At 44.6% G+C, this 21006-nt stretch overlaps 1 protein-coding gene across 1 annotated transcript in view; it reads left to right on the top strand.

Moving 5' to 3' along the window:
• MID2 (midline 2) overlaps positions 1 to 21006 on the top strand; it is a 195002-nt gene that overhangs the window by 126770 nt on the left and 47226 nt on the right. Inside the window, exon 3 of the mRNA XM_080990250.1 lies at positions 19415 to 19510. Within this exon, the coding sequence (XP_080846376.1) occupies positions 19415 to 19510 (96 nt within the window). The remainder of the gene's footprint in view (positions 1 to 19414; positions 19511 to 21006) is intronic.

Genomic DNA, 21006 nt, shown 5'->3' with positions numbered 1-21006 from the left:
TCATCCAGCTCAGTTTTCTGCACTGCACTGACCAGCAGCTCTCCAGGGTTTCAGGCAGGGAATCTCTTGCACCCATACCTGGAGATGCTGGGGACTGAACCTGGGACCTTTTGCATGAAAAAAAAGCACCTTGGTGCTGTTCCACTAAGCCACAGCCTTTGTCCTTCTACTTCACATGTGTAAACATAACTGCATTGGAGTGCAGATGGAGTTGCCTTTTCATTAAGAATTGCTTCCCATGTCTAGTTGCTGCAGCAGACTTTGCCCGTGTTTGGTAGAGATTTTGCTTTCTCATTTTTCCAGTTCAGTTTGTGTTGTTGTTCAGCACTATTTCAGCATTTCTCCTAATATGCACTTTTTTGGGGGCAAAGTTTCCCTAATGCATTTTTAATCTTATTTTCAGTAACATGCATTTGTATTGTATTGGGTTTGCAGGGGAGCAAGAATACCTGAAAATTCCTGGGTGCCGAGTTCTTCCCATAATTTCTGAAATTAATAAAGGTGGGGTTTGATCAACTGATTTAGCAAGGCCTAAAAAAATAAGTCAAGGCAGCTTCCGCAGGAGTTTGGCTTAGGGAGGTGTCATCAAAAAGCAAAGACAGGTGATGACAGATTCATTACCCTGACAAAAGTTGAGACTTTCAGCATCAGACAATAGCGGTGTGTGGAGTTCCTCCCCCAGCTGCAATGTTAGTTAGCAAAATGCAATAGTAGAATTGGGAGGGGTCAGTTGCCAGGGTGACAGCGGATGTGATGTCACCACAGAAAAAAATGTGCCCTTTTAAACAGAGGTTTTTGAGCAAGGTTTTTGGGAAGAAGCGGGGAGGAACCAGAACTCCATTCAATGCTCTCTGGGAGAGGCTGAGTAGCATAGGTGGCTTCCACTCTGGAACCAAGCCTGCTGAAGCTATGAGGGGAACAACAAGAGACGCTCTTTGGGTGTAAAGTTCTCCACTTCGTCAGACGTAAATATGTATGAATAAATCATATTTTATAAAGACACAGCTGTATCTACCATGCCTCATTCCAAAGAAACCCTGGTTAAGTATCAAGACTGCTGGAATCTTGCTACCACTAGGTAGAGAGTGGGGTGGTTGATAACAATCTGCACGCTTTCCCCTAGGATATGCATTTTTGTACACATTACTTGGCTGGAGAAGATGCAAAATTCGGAGAAGGTGGCAGCAATTTGGTTCACTTATTGTTTCAGGAAGTGCAAATTCAATAAGTTCGCCTTTAAATGCAAAGTGAATTATTTCTCCCCATCCCTAATGTCAGGGAAATGGAGATAAACTGTTGGCTTTAGTAGGAGGGCGTGGGTATACCTCTCTGGTTTGGATGCTGAAATATGTAGTCACATTTTGAGCTGGCTGTCCTGGATCTGATTCCTTCTTGGTTTGTGTGTGAGTGTGCACTCTCTTTCCTTCCAGCATGTGCATTCAAGTGAGAAACAAACTAGGGAGAAGCTCTAAGTGGAGCAACTACTGGGGGAAAGAGCTTGTTACGCCAAGCACTAAAGAAAAGCAATGAAAGGAGCTGGATGTTGCTCAGCAAGCACCAAGCCCATAAGCCAGGCTTACATGTACTCTGTGATTGTACCACCCAAGTACAGAAAATGATAAGGGTTACCTAATTCAAAGTCCTGAGAAACTCACTTCTCATACTAATTTCTAGTCCCTAGGATTGAAGTGGTGTGAGCTGCTTCTGGCCACATGGTCCGGGAGCACGTGTTAAAATTACCTTTGTAAAATTTAGCAGGCCTTGGTCTGGTCACTGCCTGGATGAGAAACCACATAGGAATCCCCAAGGATATTGTCTTGAAGTTCATGATGAGAGGTTGGAATATGGAGGCACTGTAAATGTCAGACGCCAAATGGAGCCTGAGCAGGATTTTCACTGGACAGGAGGCAGAGAGCTATTTAATATCCCGCAATAAATTGACCACTCCCCATACTTCAGAATAAGCAGAGTGGTGCAGTGAGAGAGAACAAATCTATCCTTGGTTTGCTGTGTCTTAATTCTACCCATGGCAGAACTTGACCTGTATTGCGTTTGCACACAGCCTGGGTTTCCTAGGTATAACTCCCCAACCCCCTGTGCCCCCAATTTATATGTGTAAAGCACAGGGTGTAATGTGCACAGACTTGCCTCACAGCACACAAGGCATTTGGTCTCCCTCTTTTGTGCATTTAGCCTCTCCCAAAAGGGCTTTAGGAGAATGTACAAAAGCGCTCTTCCCTTTCTTTAAATTAAGAGCCAGTGATATATTGGAGGCCCCTTCTTTCTGCTCCTGAAAAATGATTGGTCTTACTTACTGGAGCATCCTCTGGCCATGTCATTGCATTTATTAAAGCCATATTTTTCCTCCCAGACGTTCTGCTGGAAAGGCTTGGCCGACAGTCCCCTCGGAGTCCTTCTCAGCTGTAGTCCTGGCACTTCTCTTTAACCTCCATTGCTTTAGTCACTGGCAGTTTATTAATGTTGGTCCCTCCTGCTGGTCTCCCAACTCGGAAGTGTTATATGTTGGCTACAACTCTTCGTTTCCAAACAGTCTGCTGTGATGTGCTAAATGTGTGCTTAACACCCAGCATATGAGGTGCTCCTTTATTTATAAGTGACAAAGCTTGATGCAGGTTCTCATGGCGTCCCTAAGTGTCTGTAGACTGTCAGGAATCACTTTTGGTGGGAAAAACCTATTAGGATTGCTGTGCCCTCAGAGCCCCTTCCTGCCCGTCAGCTGTTCAGCGGTCAGCAGCTGAGAAGGAGAAGGCCTTTGATGCTGTGCAAAGTGTTCAAATGTAGCTCCTTCCTCTGCAATAGTGAAATGCCTCAGCAGAGACCTAGGTTCCTTGCAAATATGCAAAAATTTCCCATGCATTTTGTATTTTGATGTATGCAATTTTCGGGATACAATTGCATTTTGGAGTTTGCCTTCTTTTTGCCTCTTGCACAATTAATGCAGAAAAAGGAGAGGTTTCTTTTTTAAAGGAATAAACAAACCACATACTCCATAAAAAGCATATGAAAAAAATGGAAGGTGAAACCTGAGTGGAGATTATAATAATTAAACATGGACCTCTATGTGCATCGGATATAGTATATGTGTGTGATTGCTTGTGATTGTATGTGGGTGTGGTTCTGACCCTGCCGGCTACTGGAATGGGACTTCCTGTAGATTAATGCAGCCTGATAATGGTTCCCCACCCCTGTGAGCATTCGAGGACAAAACACTTACAGAGGTGGTTCAGACATGAATGCCAAACCATGGTTATGTGAATGATTCTTTAAGGAACCCTAGGCTCACATGCTCTTGTAAGCCACAGTTCCCTGTCTCCCTTCCTGGTTTCTAAGAAAGCCAGAAAATATAGTCTAATACAGTGGTACCTCAGTTTAAGAACAGCCCTGTTTACGAACTATTCAGTTTACGAACACCACAAAACTGGAAATAGTATCCCGGTTTGCGAACTTTACCTCGGTCTAAGAATGGAATCCGAATGGTAGAAGGGCACTGGTGGCGGGAGGCCTCATTAGGGAAAGCGCACCTTGGTTTAAGAACGGCTTCGGTTTAAGAACAGACTTCCGGTGCAGATTAAATTCGTAAACAGAGGTACCACTGTATTTCATTAAAACTGGCCAACTGATTCGTTGCTTTCCCAGCGTGCCAAAATTGGAATCTGCTATTTGTTTTGGGTTTATGTCTGAACCAGCCCATGGTGTCAGATGGCAGGAAGTGAAGTAAAGCAGATAGCTGTTAGGGACAGGGCCTTCTCAGTGATGGCATCCCAGCTTTAGAATTGCCATCCCATAGGGTTTAACTTGGTGTTATTGCTATGTTTTTGGCACCAGGCCAAGATAATTTTATTCACCCAAATTTTTCATGTAACCTATGTTTTTATAGCCTTGGCTTCTCTGTCTATTCTTGCGTTCCCATTTTATTTCTTCCTTATGAAAAAGAACCGCTTTATGGTGTTTTGAAACCGTATTTTATTACTTTAATTTTCTTTGTGCCGCCTAGAGAAAATACAGTATTGGATTGCTGTGTTGTGAGTGAACATATAAATATGGTATAATAAAATAAAAATAATTCTGACAGGAACCTGGATGTTCTAATCAAACGTGCTTCAGACATAGGCGGGAAATGCAAGAGGAAGTTCACTAGCTGATGTTATGGGGGATTGGCATGTTCATAAGTGAAGAGGTGGTCTTTCAAGGTATCCTGGCCCCAAACTGTTCAGGGCTATAAAGGAAACAGCAAGTTGGAGCTTGGAAACAAATTGGTCGCCAGTCCAGTGGAGCTCTTTTAAATAATATTTAGGTGCCTCTTTATTTTTAAAAACCTGAGTACAGTCTCAAGGATTTGAATATATTTTCTTATCTCTTTGCCTTCCTCAGCACGCAGAGAAGTCTTTAGCGCTATCGCTCTTGAAAGCTCCAAACCCCCAAGGCAGACTCCCGCACCCTGCCGCCCAAAATAATGAGATTTCAGAAACGATATCAGTCTTCTTTTTACTTGCCTCTAGGTGTTACTGGAACAGTGCTTTTGAGTTTTTATATGCAATCAGGAGAACCTAGAGCCCCTTTTGAGAACTAAATGTTGATTCTCATTATTACAGTGTCTTTTCTTTTCTTTTCTTTTTTGAGGAAGCACCTCAAAAAAGATGGCTGCGAGAATTAGAACGGCTTCGAGAATTCACATTGCAGCAAGCCTTTGGGGTGAAATGGATCAAGTAGCGTTGTCAGTTTTTAGAGTTCTGTTTATGAGGTGACTGTAGCCCTACACAGGCGTTACAACCCTAGTGCATTTAATCACAGTGGGGGTGAGAGCGCTAGTTCGGCTCCTCCCCCAATTGTTTCAAGTGCCTTCCATGAATTGGTGACAGTCTGCAGTGAGGAGTCTTCTGCCCCCGTTACACCCTCTAAAATGTCCGAAAATGTCCCGCACATGTATGGCTGCGCATTCTTTGAATGCGCACGAAACAGGAGTTGCCAGTACAACAAAAGCAATTCAAAAGGGGGGGGGGTTAAACTGTGAATAATGCACAATAGAGTGGTACCTTGGGATGCAAACGGGATCCGTTCCGGAGCCCCGTTCACATCCTGAATGGAACATAAGACGCGACAGCGTGTCTGCATGTGCGCGGGTTGTGTTTTGCCGCTTTCGCGCATGCGCGTGATGTCATTTTGAGCGTCTGCGCATGCGCAAGTGGCGAAACCCGGAAGTAATGTGCTCCGTTACTTCTGGGTTGCCGCAAAGAGTAACCTGAAAGCGCTCAACCTGAAGCACATTCAACCTGAGGTATGACTGTACATAAAACATTTGCCCAATGACATAAATAAGGACAAGTCCTACCCACTCATCTAAAAGGTGAACACCACCAAGGAGGCAAAGAAAGCCTAGGGGAACAAAAAGAGCTTAGCCTGATGCCTGAAGACTGACAAGGATGGTGCCAGGTTCATCTCCTTCAGGAGAACAATTATGCATACAGGGGAGGGGCACCACTGGAAAGGCCCCTTCTTATGTTGCCGCGCTTCAAACTTCCCTCATGTATGGCACATGGAGAAAGAGCCTCTGATCAAGACTGTAGAGGTCAGGCTGGTTCATATCATATGGGAAGACACAGTCCTCGAGGTATTACAATCCTGAGCTGTATAGGATTTCAAAGGTCAAAATTAGCACTTTGAATTGAACCAGATGCTAATCAGTACCGAGTGCTATCAGAACATAATTGGTGGAATATGTTCAGACCTTCTGGTCCCAGTCAACAATCTGGCCGTAGAATTCTGCGCAAGCAATTCCACTGCACTAGCAATTTCAATTAAGCAATCTCACACTGAAATTATCTCAAATGCAGATGAGCTCTGTTCTCTTTTACATCTGGTCACCCTAGATTTGTGATAGATGGTGACAGAATTCACCCTCCCCCTCCTTGTGCTTGGGCAAGGAGAATTGTACTATATGTGGAGCAGTGAGACAAACTCCCAAAGAGAGATTTGTTGTTGTTTCTGATTTTGATGAGCCTCAAACAACTTGGAGGAATCTGTTTTTCATTAAAACGGCTGTTAGCTTGCAGTGAATTGCTGTTCAGCATAAAACAGGCTGCTTTGCACTAAGCCATTCATGAAGAAAAGCAGGTCCCTTGCAAATTTTTGTGTGCTTGCCTGGGTATGTTGCTTCTTGGAGAATGCTCCCCACGAATTTTGTTTCATTAGCTGCATTAGAACATTAAAGAATATCTGTCCCTGTTTCAAAGCTGAAACTTCTGAGCTGCCAAGCTGGCGATGAGAGAGATAATTAGCAAGTGAAATGTTCAGTGTTTTTAGTCAAATTATGCACTTAATAACATTGAGTTGTAAGAAAACATGATTGCAAAGGACCGTAACCAGCTGGCTTTAAAAAAAGGGGGGGGGGGGAGATCAATATTGGTTTGTTTAGAACAGCAGATTCAACTCAGTGAAAACAGCAAACATACTATGTACCCCTTTGCTTGCGTGGGGCATGTTTAAATAAATACACTTGGTTAAACATTGTCAAAGAGTTGGCAAAGTCTTTAAATAATTCATATTAGAACAGGAACAAGGATCAGAGAGAATCCTGATAATTACACAAATGATGTATTGTCTTCTTGACCAACCTATCCTAATTTGATGCCCTCCAGATGTTCAACTGCAGCTCCCATTATCTCTGACCATTCACTATACTGGCTTGACCTGATGAGTCCAAAACTTATTGGCAGGTGTGGGAAACAGGATGGGAAAAGCTATTATAGAAGGTTTCAGAGCCCAGTGTATTCCTCTCTTCTCCTGCCCCACCTCTGAAGTTTGACACAACAGTTTGCCTAGGGACATGGAGACCTCGCTTCTTTCTCCAGGGTGGTGACAGGTTATGACTCATGTCTCCTGAATCTGGTGTAGACTTGACATTGGTATTTTTGGGCTAGCAGGATTTTGCTTGGAGTACTACAGTGTTCCCAACCCTACTAGCAGCCTTGGAAATGGATTGATGTCCCCGTCCCCACCCTAGTGCACTACTTTCAGTTGTTAGGTGTGCACATAGGCCGACACTGTATACCAGGGTATTTTGTGACTGTTGGGGTGGACGGCAGGGAGACCAGAAGTAGATGGAACCAGAGCTAATGGGAGGCAGTTCCACACTGCTCATTGCATCATCATCATCATCATTTATTATTTAGATGCCGCCCATCTGACTGGGTTGTGCCAGCCACTCTCAGAGACTTCCAACAAATTAAAACATCAAGCACAGTAAAGCATCAAACATTAAAAACTTCGCTATAGAGTGGTATCTCAGGTTACATACGCTTCAGGTTACATACTCTTCAGGTTACAGACTCCGCTAATAGTGCCTCGGCTTAAGAACTTTGCTTCAGGATGAGAACAGAAATCGTGCTCCGGCGGCGGCGTGGCAGCAGCGGGAGGCCCCATTAGCTAAAGTGGTGCTTCAGGTTAAGAACAGTTTCAGGTTAAGAACAGACCTCCGGAACGAATTAGGTACTTAACCCGAGGTACCACTGTACAGGGTTGCCTTCAATGTCTTCTTAAAAGTCATATAGTTATTTATTTCGTTGACATATGATGGGAGGGCATGATCATATCACATTCTTTTCTGCAAACAGTCCTGGGGCGAGGGGTGGGGATAGAATGGTTTGCTGCACAAGAGCACCAAATCCACTTTAATTGTGCAACCTGAATTGGCTGGTATACGATTGAATACAGCAGGCATAGGCAAACTCAGCCCTCCAGATGTTTTGGGACTACAACTCCCATCATCCCTAGCTAACAGGACCAGTGGTCAGGAATGATGGGAGTTGTAGTCCCAAAACATCTGGAGGGCTGAGTTTGCCTATGCCTGGAATAGAACCTGCAAAACAGCAACTTTCTGGAGCAGTCCTGGATTTGTCTATCTCAGTCCTGTAAGCTCAGACTGACAGTGGCTCTCCAGTAGTTGCAGATCTTTTTCATTACCTTATTCTTTCATAATCAGAGGTTATAAAACCCCAGGATTAAACCTGGAACCTTCTTTATGCATGTGATCCGTCGCCAAGACCCCTAATTATAGAGGCAGAAGAGCAGGCCTAGAGCTCTCCTACTTAATATAGCGGGAGATGCCAGGAATTGAAGCTACAGTCTACCTTGCTTTATGGAGTCTCCTTGCTAGGAGGCTGGGAGGCATAACTGAAGAGCCTCCTTTCTATACAAACTTGAGTATATTAAAATAAAAAACCTCCACAGGGAAATCCTCCTTTGCCTCTGGATGATGCAATATTAATGAGAGATCGTTTTCATGACACATGGCACAACAGGTTGCGAGTGGTTTCTTATAAAATATATTTCTCTCTCTCTCTCTCTCTCTCTCTCTCTCTCTCTCTGAGTGGAATGTGTATTTTTTTAAAATGGAAATGTAATGTCACTTTAATTATTGATAGCTAGAAATACACGTCCACTGTGTGTCCGCAGATAGTTTAAATTGTTTCAAATGGGCTGTTCCCATGCTAGTCTGGGCTGCATTTTTGCTTCATTAATACTGCATAAAGGAGCACTCCATGGGAAAGATGGCAGCCGACCAGTGGTTCACACAAAAGGCGCTAGAGAGAAGTGAGCCTGGAATCTGCCTTCCATCTCCTGAAGGTGGATGGCCCTGGACCTTTTATTGACAACAGTTTGCCTTGTGCTTTTCCCCCAGAGTTTATTATCATGCTTACCATTTGGTTTCTCTTAGTTTCTCGCTTTTCCCCATCCTAGGTTCAGTACTCCCCATTTCCACACCAGTTTGCAGACTGATTTTTAAATACCCCTCATGAAAATTTATCTGTATGTTAATATGAAATTCTCCTAATGCGCACATTTTTGTATGCAGTTTTCCCTAATACACATAATAATAATAATAATAATAATAATAATAATAACAATAATAACAATAACAATAATAATAATAAATTTTATTTATATCCCGCCCTCCCCAGCCGAAGCCGGGCGGCTAACAACAATAAAACAGTACAAAAGTACAGCACAAACAACACTCTAAAACCATTCATTATAAAATTAATTAATTCAAGCCACTGGCAACCATTGGGCCAGAGCTCCGCGAAGATTGCCGAGGGAGGGAGTCAGGCTGTGCCCTGGCCAAAGGCCTGGTGGAACAGCTCTGTCTTGCAAGCCCTGCGGAAAGATGTCAAGTCCCGCAGGGCCCTGGTCTCTTGTGACAGAGTGTTCCACCAGATCGGAGCCACAGCCGAAAAAGCCCTGGCTCTAGTTGAGGCCAACCTAACTTCTCTGTGGCCTGGGACCTTCAAGATGTTTTTATTTAAAGACCGTAGGTTCCTCTGTGGGGCATACCAGGAGAGGCGGTCCCGTAGGTACGAGGGTCCTAGGCCGTATAGGGCTTTAAAGGTTAAAACCAGCACCTTAAACCTGATCCTGTACTCCACCGGGAGCCAGTGCAGCTGGTATAGCACCGGGTGTATGTGATCTCGCAGCGAAGACCCCGTAAGGAGTCTCGCTGCAGCATTCTGCACCCGCTGGAGTTTCTGGGTCAGTCTCAAGGGCAGCCCCACGTAGAGCGAGTTACAATAATCCAGTCTGGAGGTGACCGTCGCGTGGATCACAGTGGCTAGGTCAGGGCGAGAGAGGTAAGGAGCCAACTGCTTAGCTTGGCGGAGATGGAAAAATGCCGCCTTTGTTGTAGCTGCAATCTGCGCCTCTATGGAAAGGGAGGTGTCGAAGATTACATGTTTTTGCCAAGCAGCCCCACCCCCCAATATAATGCATTTTTGTATAGCATGTTTGCTAATACATGCCTCTTTGTGTACACCAGACCATGGTATGTGTATGTTTATGCATACCACTTGGCTGTAGAACTCCATGAGAAAACCACAAAGTGCATATTTCATATGACGGCTGTGTTTCCTTTTGTATATTGTTTCAGGAAGTGCAAATTAGGTTGGTTTGCCTTTGAACGTGAACTGAATATATATTCCCCCCCCCCCTTACCTGAGACTGACTCTTTATTCTGATTAGTCACTCAGGACAGAAGGCTGGAATAAAACAGCGCAAGTCTAACTTAGTGTTTTCTGCTTAAGCCACTTTGAGCTAGGAGGGGTATGAGTCACAAGCATCTCATACCCCCAGGCTCCCTTTTTGTGGAGAAATGCAATTGCCGTGGTGTGTATGTGTGTGTATCAGAGAAAGGGGAGGGGGAGAGAGAGAGACAGAAAGTTGGAGTGTATGCCTTATGAAAGGATATGTGATAGGCATCTTCAAATACAGTGGTACATCTGGTTGTGAACGGGATCTGTTCCGGAGGCCCGTTCGCAACCTGAAAAGAACACAATCCGCGTCTGTGCACGCACAGGTCATGATTCACCGCTTCTGCACATGCGCGTGACATCATTTTGTGCATCAGCGCATGCACGAGCGGCGAAACCCAGAAGTAACCCTTTCCGGTACTTGCGGGACACAACCTGAAAACGCGCAACCTGAAGCAAACATAACATGAGGTATGACTGTACATAAAGGGCTGTCACATGGAATATGAAGCAAGCTTGTTTACTCCTGCTCGGGGAGCTGGGGGGTAGGACCCAAACCAATAACTTAAAAATACAATAAAGGAGATTCCAAATAAACCTCAGAAGGAACTTTCTGATGGTAAGAGCTGATTGACAGTGGAATGGACTCCCTCAGAAGATGGTGGCCTCTCCTTCACTGGAGGAGAATCATATGATTCTATGATCCCCAGTGTGTCTGTGTGTAGTTATTAATTCTTTATTTGGTGCCATCAGTCAGCATGGTGCTTACAGCATTCAAAAGGGCATGCTCCCTGTCACGAAGAGCTTACAGTCTCAAATTCAGTACAGGGGACATAACAGAGGAATGGAGGTGGAGGCAAGGGCAAACAACAAAGCTTGTTTCAGTTGCATGTGCTTAGACCAGGGGTGGGCAACCTAAGGTCCATGGGCCACAAGCGGCCCATGAGGGTTGTTTAACCGGCCCATGGACCCCCGCCACCTGCTCGGGGACCCCCGCTGCCCACTAAGTCGGCTTCTGTGCACTCCGCTAAAGCGGTGCGGAACAGAGCGGGGACCGCCTTCCACGATGCTGGCCGGCTTCCCATTGGCTGCAGGAAGCTCCTGCAGCCAATGGGAAGCTGTGCACGCCTTTTCCACACCGGAATGAGTGCCGAAAATAGCGCTTGTGCATGCGTGTGTGCGCACACACACTCAGGCCCACCGCGGCATCTGTGGGACCATGTACCGGCCCAAGCCACAAAAACTTTGCCGACCCCTGGCTTAGACTTAATTACAGTCAGAGTTATAGTAAGGCATGAGATCTAAGAGGGCTGTGCCACAGGCTTTGGAGGAGGGATCTGAAGAGTGTTCTGTGGGGTAGTTCAAAGTATGTGGAGGAGCAAGGAAGAAAATGCCATTTGACAGAGCAAGAGACCTTCGATGAATGGAAGGTGGTGAAGTTTCAAGAGTGAAGATATAAAAGCAGGGAGCGACATATAAAAGAAGAGAAATAAGTGTGATGAAAGCCATGTAGGGCCTTGAGTTGTTATGGAGACAAGGTTTGTGAGAAAGGCCAAGTAACGTGTAATCTGTTCCAATTAATTTTTTTAGGACTTTATGCTCTAACTATAAAATCTTAAATTTGGACTGGTAATGTGTAGGAAGCCAGTGCAATCCCCAGATTGTTGGTGGCAAGGGGGAAAATGGGTAAAAGGAGAATTCCTGGATGCCTAGATCCAAGTTTGGGGCAAGTACGTGAGAGAGCACCAGCAGAGATTTAAAATAACAAAATATGCAGCAAAGTGAAGCATGGAAATATAGGCTGTTAGACTTATAAAATGACCCATTCTAAGTTCCTTCCAAAGTCCCCCTCTTCCCTTAGCACAGAAAAAGAAACCCCACACACATTTAGTAAGTTAAAAATGATTTACTTACAAACTCTCCTATGTGCATTTCAGAAAAAGTTTCATAAGCAATAAATCTTGGCTTAGTTACAAAGTGGTGAAAGTTCCTAAATTATTGGTATAGGAACTCAATAGTGGCTTGTTAGAGCCATGTGGTCTGAGCTTGAAGCAACCAGCTCAGATCTGTTTACACAGAGCGCTTCTCAGGTAGAACTGAGGGCAGTGCTTTTTTCAGGGGGTACTCAAGGGTATCCAGTACCAGCACCTCTGTTGTTGTTGTTGTTGTTGTTGTTGTTGTTGTTGTTACAAAGTGTGACACTTACTGTAACAACTTCATGGTGAGTACCAGCACCTATTTTTCTAGGGGGGAAAGCATTGACTGAGGGTGAACAAAGGCCTTGATTACCTTCCTCCCAAGGTGAGGGGGAGTGACCTAGTCAAGCCGTGAAAGGTATTAATCCCTTTGTGCATTAATCAGATTTAAGCCTGTTGGTTATGTGAGACTGGTTATCCCACAGACATTATATACAAAAGGTGTGCTGTTGCATTCTGCAGTAGTTGCAGCTTTCAGACAAAACATAGTGCAGTAATCCAGTCACATGGCTACCAATGTATGGGTCAATGTAGCTGAGCAAAGCTAGATAAAAAAGCAGGGCTGTACCCAATCCCAAGTCGTACTCAGAGTAGAGCCACTGAAATTAGTGGACATAATTAACTTAGGTCCATTCATTTCAATGGATTAACTCTAAGCAAAGCTTATTCAGGCTCACATTATCAAAAAATGATTGCTTTTGTTTTTAAAACAACTTTATTTGGACTTCATAAAACACAGGTGCAACATAAGAAAATCTTGATTTCTATTTGCAACCTGCTTGAATCTTAGCTTTCCTGTAATTAATGAAAAGTCACTAGTTTACAAAGAAGAAAAATATTATAAGTTTAGACGGGTGGGCAGGCTTGTTACTTGAAGAGCTCCAAAATAAGAAATACTTCGTGTCAATGCAAGAAAATGATGCATTACTTGTTTCAGAACTTTAACAGCACTTCGTTAGAAAATGCAATCCTAGTAACATATTAAATTAAAGTTGCTTTTTGCAGATATGATTCATCTCAGAAATAAAGAAGCTTCATAAATAAGGAAGTCATTCCTTGAAATAAGGAACCAGGTTGGAAAGCCCAGATGTGGGGATCTGAGTAATTACACCCACCCACTCACCAGCTAATTAGATTGAAGGGTGGCAAGGCCATATATTAGAATTGGGTTGGTGACAAGTTCCTACAAAACAGGTGGTATGAGGCAAAATGGGGGGCGGGGCGGTGCCTCTGCTTTTCACACCGAAATAGTCTCCCCCTGCTATTTTTTCTCGGGGGGGGGGGGAGAAAAATGTCTGGAGGGAAGCAGGGTTCAGCACCTCCTCCTGTCCATTCCTTCTTGCTTTAAATGGTTCCCTTGCATTCTCCATGTTGGTGTGACTCACATTCTACTGCACAGTTATATGTAGTTTGTTTTGGGGGGAGCCCACACCAGTGTACATTCAGTAAACTGGTTTCAAAAAGATGGTGCAGGTAGCAAAGTGTTCACCTGTGTCAAATGCAAGTTTTAGAACATGGGTAGTCAAACTAAGGCCCGGGGGCTGGATCCGGCCCAATCGCCTTCTAAATCCGGCCTGCGGGCGGTTTGGGAATCAGCATGTTTTTACATGCGTAGAATGTGTGCTTTTATTTAAAATGCATCTCTGGGTTATTTGTGGGGCATAGGAATTCATTATTTTTTTTTTTTTCAAAATATAGTCTGCCCCCTCCCAAGGTCTGAGGGACAGTGGACCGGCCCCCTGCTGAAAACGTTTGCTGACCCCTGCTTTAGAACAAGCAAGCAAACAGATCAGCTCCACCAAATATTAACAGTATATGAAGTGGTGCCAAAAACCCAAACTGGAACATTTGTGGTAAGAAAAGTTGCAAGATTTCAGCAGGAAGTAGCACTAAATGCACTGATAGGAATTAAAGCCATATGACCGCCCCATTTTTTTTTGCAGACGCAAACAGTATCAAACGTGGGTTCACGTCTAACTAACTCAATACCATCATGAGCACAAATCATCACGAATGCACAACAAATGGAGGGGCCCTGTGAATATTTTATTTATGGGTGTCCCCTAAAAGTAGGCTGATATTCATGTTTTCCATGGAAACATGAGTAAAGAATGGTCCGGCTGGGCAGGAAGACATCCGCAACAAGCCATATTGCTTGTTTGTACTTGAGTAAATGCAGGGCTCTGTTCCCCTTGAATGACCACCACTTGTATACGTCTGTTTTACCCCCTCAGTGGCTGGTCTGAATCTGTCCCAGAGTTGCTCCTTACTGGAGACACAGCTCTGAAAGTGGAAGGACATCAGGGAAGACACGGCACCCAGAATGCACAGCTCTCATTGTCTCTACATGCCTGGCTTACTTGGACACTGAGCTGCAGAAGGGAGTCAAATGTCATCTTCCTTTTGCTTCTTCCAGTGTTTAAATAACACTGAAATGTTTTTTTGTTATTCAAGTACAGTTTGTGTCAGGGAGAGTTGGTTCCAGCCTTCCCTATCTTTTCTGACAGCAGTCATCTTATTGGTCCATGTTTTGGCTATTGGAGCCATCCTCAACTGGACATGCTTTACGTAAGAACCTAAGAACCCTGCCTGATGAGGCTAAAGACCCATCTAAGTACAGCATCCTTGTTACCTTAGTGGCCAAATAGATGCCTTTGGGATGCCCACAGACAAGACCTGAGTGCAGTTGTGATTCCCAACAGCTGGCATTCAGGAGCACACTTTGCCACACTTCAGCACCCCATAGAAACTATGCTTGGGGGTTCTTTGTACAGGCCAAATGCACACTCCCTTTCGCTGCGATGTCTGTCTCCCAGTTAAGAATGTCAGATGAGTCCTTCTAGATCTAGTCCAGCTTCCTGTTCTCATGGTGTCCAAACACCTACGGGAAGCTCACAAGCAGAACTTGAATGCAATAGCACTCTTCCTACTTATGACACCCAGCACGACCTGAAGGGATAAAAGCTTTTTCTTTTTAACGAAGGAGCTTTGTGGAATGTGGTATTAGAGCAGCAGTCAAATGCACAAACCTTTTCAGGGGAACTTTCGGTCTGGCTATCCTTATCCAACCTTCCCTGTTCCAGTGTGTGTGTGTGCGCGCGCGCCTTCATCCCCATCTGTTGATGCTGTTAGGTTGATATAAAGGAAGTGCTGGATGGAACGGAAGACAAAGGACAGGGAGAATATGTAACATGCTGATTCTCTAGACACTCTACCCCTTGATGATTCCATTTTGGAGCTTTTGTGTAGGCTGCTTTGGTCTTCCTCACCAGTCAGAGCTGAAATGACCCTGCTTTAGCCAGTCAGTCATTCTGCTCTTTCTTTTCTACCCTTTCAAAAACTGTGATAGATTATTTAGGTTCTTGGGTGGTTCTGCATGTCTCATCTTCACACCCTGCTTTGTTTTATAGTTTGTCGGCATGTTGTATCTACCCAGACCCAAATGCTTTGTTAGATTGACAATGCTTTCAGTAGTAACATCTCTTGAGCTAAAAGCAAAATTAATTTGGGATGTATGTGTCATCATCACCCCAACAACTGACCGGGCTGTCTGGAGCTGATGGGTCAGTGTTGCAGTTTAGCACTATCTGCCTTGAGGGCTCCAAGATGGCTATCCCCGTTGTAATGAATATGAACAAGACGGCAGATCCATGTGATGCTGTCAGGCGTCAGGGAATCCGATCCCCCCACGATAGGCTGCCAGGAATAGATAGACAAGGAAAGTTCTTACCAAGGTCTTTTATTCAATATTCACACAGAGAGGCTTAGAAATGCAGCCTCTTGGAGTAATGACGATGCTCTGAGTAATCACCACCACCCCTTCTCTCCTCAATCGTCAACAGCACCACCCACCTTACGGTGGCCACTTAGGGCCATTTGTCTCCAAGCCCTTTGCTCTCCTACTTTCATTGCTCGCTGGGTTCTGGGAGAAGGGGGGTCTGGAATGCTTTCTAGTGGTAACATGTCAGCCAGCTGCTCTGGCACTGCCTCCCCCTCCTCCTCTCTCATCTTTGCCCCTCATCTACCTCTGGGCTATGACCTCCTGCAAACCACTGTTGTAAATCTATACTGTCTTCCTCTTCTCTGGAAGGTTCAGGCTGCGGAGGCGTCTCCACCATTCCTCCTCTGCCCAGTCCCTGACAGATGCTGGATTTCTTGCAGCCATGGCAATTGAAGCTGGCTTTTTAATACAGTGGTACCTCGCAAGACGAATGCCTCGCCAGACGAAAAACTTGCAAGACGAAAGAGTTTTTCGTTTTTTGAGTTGCTTCGCAAGACGAATTTCCCTATGGGCTTGCTTCGCACGACGAAAAACGAAAAAAACGAAAACGTCTTGCAAGTTTGTTTCCTTTTTCTTAAAACCGTTAATACCCAGGGTAACTTCGAGGAGCAACTCATAGCATGCGGTGTGGTAGCCTTTTTTGAGGTTTTTGAAGACTTTGGTGATTTTGAAGACTTTGGGAAACCGTGCTTCCCAAGACAAAAAAACTCGCAAGACGAAAAAACTCGCAGAACGAATTAATTTCGTCTTGCAAGGCACCACTGTATTTTATCAATGTTAACTCAATATGTGAATGAATAAAAGTTGTAGTATATTGAGGACCATCTGGTGATACCTTTCTTTCTTTCTTTCTTTCTTTCTTTCTTTCTTTCTTTCTTTCTGTTCTTCTCTACTTTTCTTCTGCCCTTCCGTCTTTCTTCTTCTTTTCCACACGTTAAACGATAGATGTGTGTGCCTAAATGTATGAAAGGTTCAAAGTATCTTAACAGGGAGGTGCTTCTTTTTGGAAGAAGATCAGAGTGTAAAAGATGGATAGAAAAACCTTGCAGGTTTTCTGCTGATTGATGTGTTTGCGTTACAATTAATAATCTCAAAAATAAAAAAAGGAGGAAGCTAGCTGGTTCATCGTAGTGTGAAGTTTCCTAGGTAATACTCTGCTTTATCAGATTTGTGATGTTGATTTGCGAAGGTTGATGGGTTATGGCTTTGTGGAAGAAAAGAAAACAATTTAACAAGGCGGAAACCAAAGGCTGTGTTGCCTTGGCGCAGAATTTATTTTCTTTTTAGCACACTGTGTATACATCCCTGACTGGAGATAACAGGAATGCAAAGACCACATTCTGGTAGCTGGGGGGCAAACAGGAATAAAATGCATAATCTGAATATTTACTGGTGCAACAAAGCATGAATGCTAAGCAATTTCTGCAGCAACAAATGGGAGGCAATTATATTTTACAGCACTAGAACCACACATAACCCCTTATTTAAACATAGGAATCACAGCCAGGTTTGCTAACAAACTCTAAGGTTCTTGTGTCTTAACCGACTTCCAACATTTTTTATGGTAACACAGGAGAAGGGAGGTGCCTAAAAACCTGAAATCTGTTTCTTTCTCCCATCCTCAAGTTTGATATGTTTCCTTTCTTTTACATGTAAATGGAACATTTTCTGTGGAAAGAGTTAAAGAACTGGGGAGGGGGTTTGATTCCCCACCCCCACCCCATGTCACTGTTTTTACTTCGCACAAGAAAAATCAAACTCCTCATCCCCACACGCTCCAGAGTGATGGTGAGAGGCTGGGGCCTACATGCCTCCACCCATTTACATGTGGAATTTCCGCACCTAAAGAAGGCTTAGCTTGGGCTTTGTACATACTATGCACCCCCCCCCCCAAGAATCCTGGGAACTGTAGTTTGTTAAAGATCCTGGAAATTGCAGCTCTATTAGGGCTAAACTACAGTTCCCAGAGGACGCGGGTAGCGCTAGGGTCTAAACCACAAAGACTAGGGCTTGCCAATCAGAAGGTCGGGGTTTCGAATCCCCGCGACGGGGTGAGCTCCCGTTACTCGGTCCCTGCTCCTGCCAACCTAGCAATTTGAAAGCATACCAGTGCAAGTAGATAAATAGGTACCACTCCAGCGGGAAGGTAAACGGTGTTTCTGTGCGCTGCTCTGGTTCGCCAGAAGCGGCTTAGTCATGCTGGTCACATGACCAGGAAGCTGTACGCCAACTCCCTCGCCGTATAAAGCGAGATGAGAGCGCAACCCCAGAGTCGTCCGTGACTGGACCTAACAGTCAGGGGTACCTTTACCTTTACAGTTCCCTGGATTTGGGGGGGTATGCTATAACTGCACTTTCACTGAATGGTGTGTTTGCAGCCTTGGACTGAGATCAAAAACTAGATTCGCCTTTTATCTCCCTTGGGTCCCTCTGATTACTGTGGCTTCCTGACTTACAGGCATCAAAGCAGGGCTGACTCTAAATTTTGAGGGAGCTCTCAGTAAACTGCCCTCTGTTAATCTCCTTTAATTCTGCGTTCATTGTGGCTCAGAAGTGGCAGGCAGCGGAAGGACCCTAATGGAGCAGACATGACATAGCATCAAGGGGATTGTGAGAAAACTTAACTGGCAACTCCCAGACTCTCTTGAGGAGAAGCCTTGTCTGGGGCATTGTGGGAAATGAAAATGGCCACTCCTAAACTCAGCTGCCTGGTGTGTGTTGTGGGGGAGGAAGGCTGAAATGGGGACCCAAGGCAGGTATCAGTGTTGGGCCTTGTCAGGTTGTGGGGTACTCCTTCCTGTTTCTTGGCCCCATGTGGGGGACCTGTGGCCCTCCTGATGTTGCTGAATTACAACTGGTCATTGTCTATGCTTGGAATTGTAGGAAAGACACAAAAAAAGTTCAGACCACCTTTCTCCTTTGCCTGTCCTTCCCTCTTTCCCTCAATCTTACCAATTAAGCATATCTCAGATCCATTTATTATTACATCGTATTTTTACGCCATTTAATTTCAGCACATCTTTTGATCCAGGGAGAATCTGAAGTCTATAGGTCAGAAGGGGGCTAATCAGGTTGAAAAGAACCTCTGCTGAGACTAACCATCAGAATAGACAGTGTGGGGCTACGTGGTTCAGTCATCTTGACTACTTCTTTTTTGTAAGGAGTTCTTAAATTCTTCTCAAAGCTTTGTCTACTCTGTTTCTTTTCCTCACTTCTTACATCCCTGTCCTCTTCCTGGACCATTTTTACATGGCTTCCTAGCACTCAGCCCACAGTTCATATGACATTGTGTAGGTTTTTGTTTCCCTCCTTTGCCAACTGACTCCTCACTTCCTTCCAGAACTGAAATTGTTTAATGCTCTGCAACCTTTACTCTCAGAAGTTAGCACATCCAAAGAATATTTCATTACAGCAGCTCAGCCAATAGCAGGAGAAAGTGGAGCTTTAAGAAGACATGCATATTTTTTTTGTATATAACTGCCCATATTTCGCTGCCCTGTATTTGAGTCTCCAGGGCCCATTGTTTCATTGATCTTGTTGCTTGTGGCTTATTGATGTTTATTCTTTGTTCTGTCCCCCTCCCCCCTTTGTCTCCCCTCTCCTTTCTGTGCCTGCAGCAAACACTGGAGATGAACCTCACCAACCTCGTTAAACGCAATAGCGAACTAGAAAATCAGATGGCCAAACTGATACAGATCTGCCAGCAGGTGGAGGTATGTGTTGTTTGCAAATTCGCGGTGGTGAGGGCATGTTGGTGTGTCTTGTATGTGTGTTGGGAATTAGCTGGGAGAGCAGTTGCTGGGGGGGGGGGGTAGGAATAAAACTACACTGTAGACCATTCACCAGACTTTCTGCAGTGTGATGCAAGAGTGTGAAGCGGCACCCTTCCAAGCTGGTTCCACCATCATGGACAACTGTTGAACATATTCCAAGTAACCCAGGGTGTAAGGCCAGCACCTTTGCTGAAGCTTAGCAGGTCTGTTCAATGTCTGGATGGACCTGTGCCTCACTTCAGGTTCCATTATGGAAGAGTAAGTAAATATATAAAATAAAACAAAACAACCCACATGCTGCAAGTCCAGCTGCTCTGAATCAGCGTGGGGAGGTGGGGTCCTCATCCAGGGATGGTCCATGTGCTTTCCTCTCCTTGCAGGGAGAGCAGCAGCAAATGTAGAACAGGAAGAGAAGGCGAAAGTTTCCTTTCTCTACAGTTGTAGAGCTTCTGCTCTGCTCCTACCATTGCTGGCGGTCCCTATGTAAATATATTATGTTTATATCTCCTCCTTTGCTCCAGGGAGCTCAGAATAGAAGTTACGTTTCTCACAACAATCCTGCAGAGTACACTAGGGACCTTGGCATGCAAAGTTGTGCTACCAACAGACGCGAGATGCAGAACCTTCCCTTTTACACAGTGTGTAGGCTCAGATGGGAGTGGAAGTTGGTTAGACAGCAAGGCAAGAGGGAGGCAGCAGCATGCGAAGCAGGAAGGGAGGAAAGAGGAAATTCTTACTCTTTATTAAATTTCTATCCCACCCCTCCTCCCAAAGGAGCCCAAGGCAGCAGACAGTAAAGCAGCAAAACAATGCAATTTAAAATAAAATATGGACATGATAAGAACATCTTAAACATTTTATTATTATAGTAAACTTGGAACTTGCACCGCTTTCACTTACATGATCTCAGGTTTACGGGGGTGAGGTGGGGGAACAAATACATAAATGGAGAGTGGGTATCATTGGCCTTGGGAAGGAGGTGTGAGGGCTCTGGGAGGCAGCCTCTGAAAGCCTTTATGTCTCAGAAGATGCCAATCAGGCACCTTTTGTTTGGTTTTCTAAGGGTGTCTTGTCTCCCCTACCACAGGCCTTTTCTAGCTGCTCCCAGCCCTCTCATTACACCCTGTAAAAACCAGATGCCAACAGATTAATACTTCCCTGTAGCTATTAAGCGGCAAGAGCCATGACTTCATCAACAATGAACCCTCATCTAGTACATCTGAAGGCAAGAGAGCACTTTAATGCTGTACTATTTCCAAAGGCAGAACAATTAATAGTGAATTAGTTCGCTGCTTTGTTTACCAAGGCAGTACACTGGGAGAAGCCATAGCAATTAGTTTCTTCTTAATGGGCTATTGATTTTCAGTTACTAAATTAAGAAGCGGTTCCTTGAACAAGCTGCTGCTTCTTCTTCTTTTTTAATAATGGAAGTAGAG

This window comes from Podarcis pityusensis, assembly GCF_964106645.2.
Source record: "Podarcis pityusensis genome assembly, chromosome: Z".
Classification (NCBI taxonomy): domain Eukaryota; kingdom Metazoa; phylum Chordata; class Lepidosauria; order Squamata; family Lacertidae; genus Podarcis; species Podarcis pityusensis.
The sequence above is the reverse complement of the archived record's forward strand: the minus strand, read 5'-3'. Positions and strand labels throughout refer to the sequence as shown.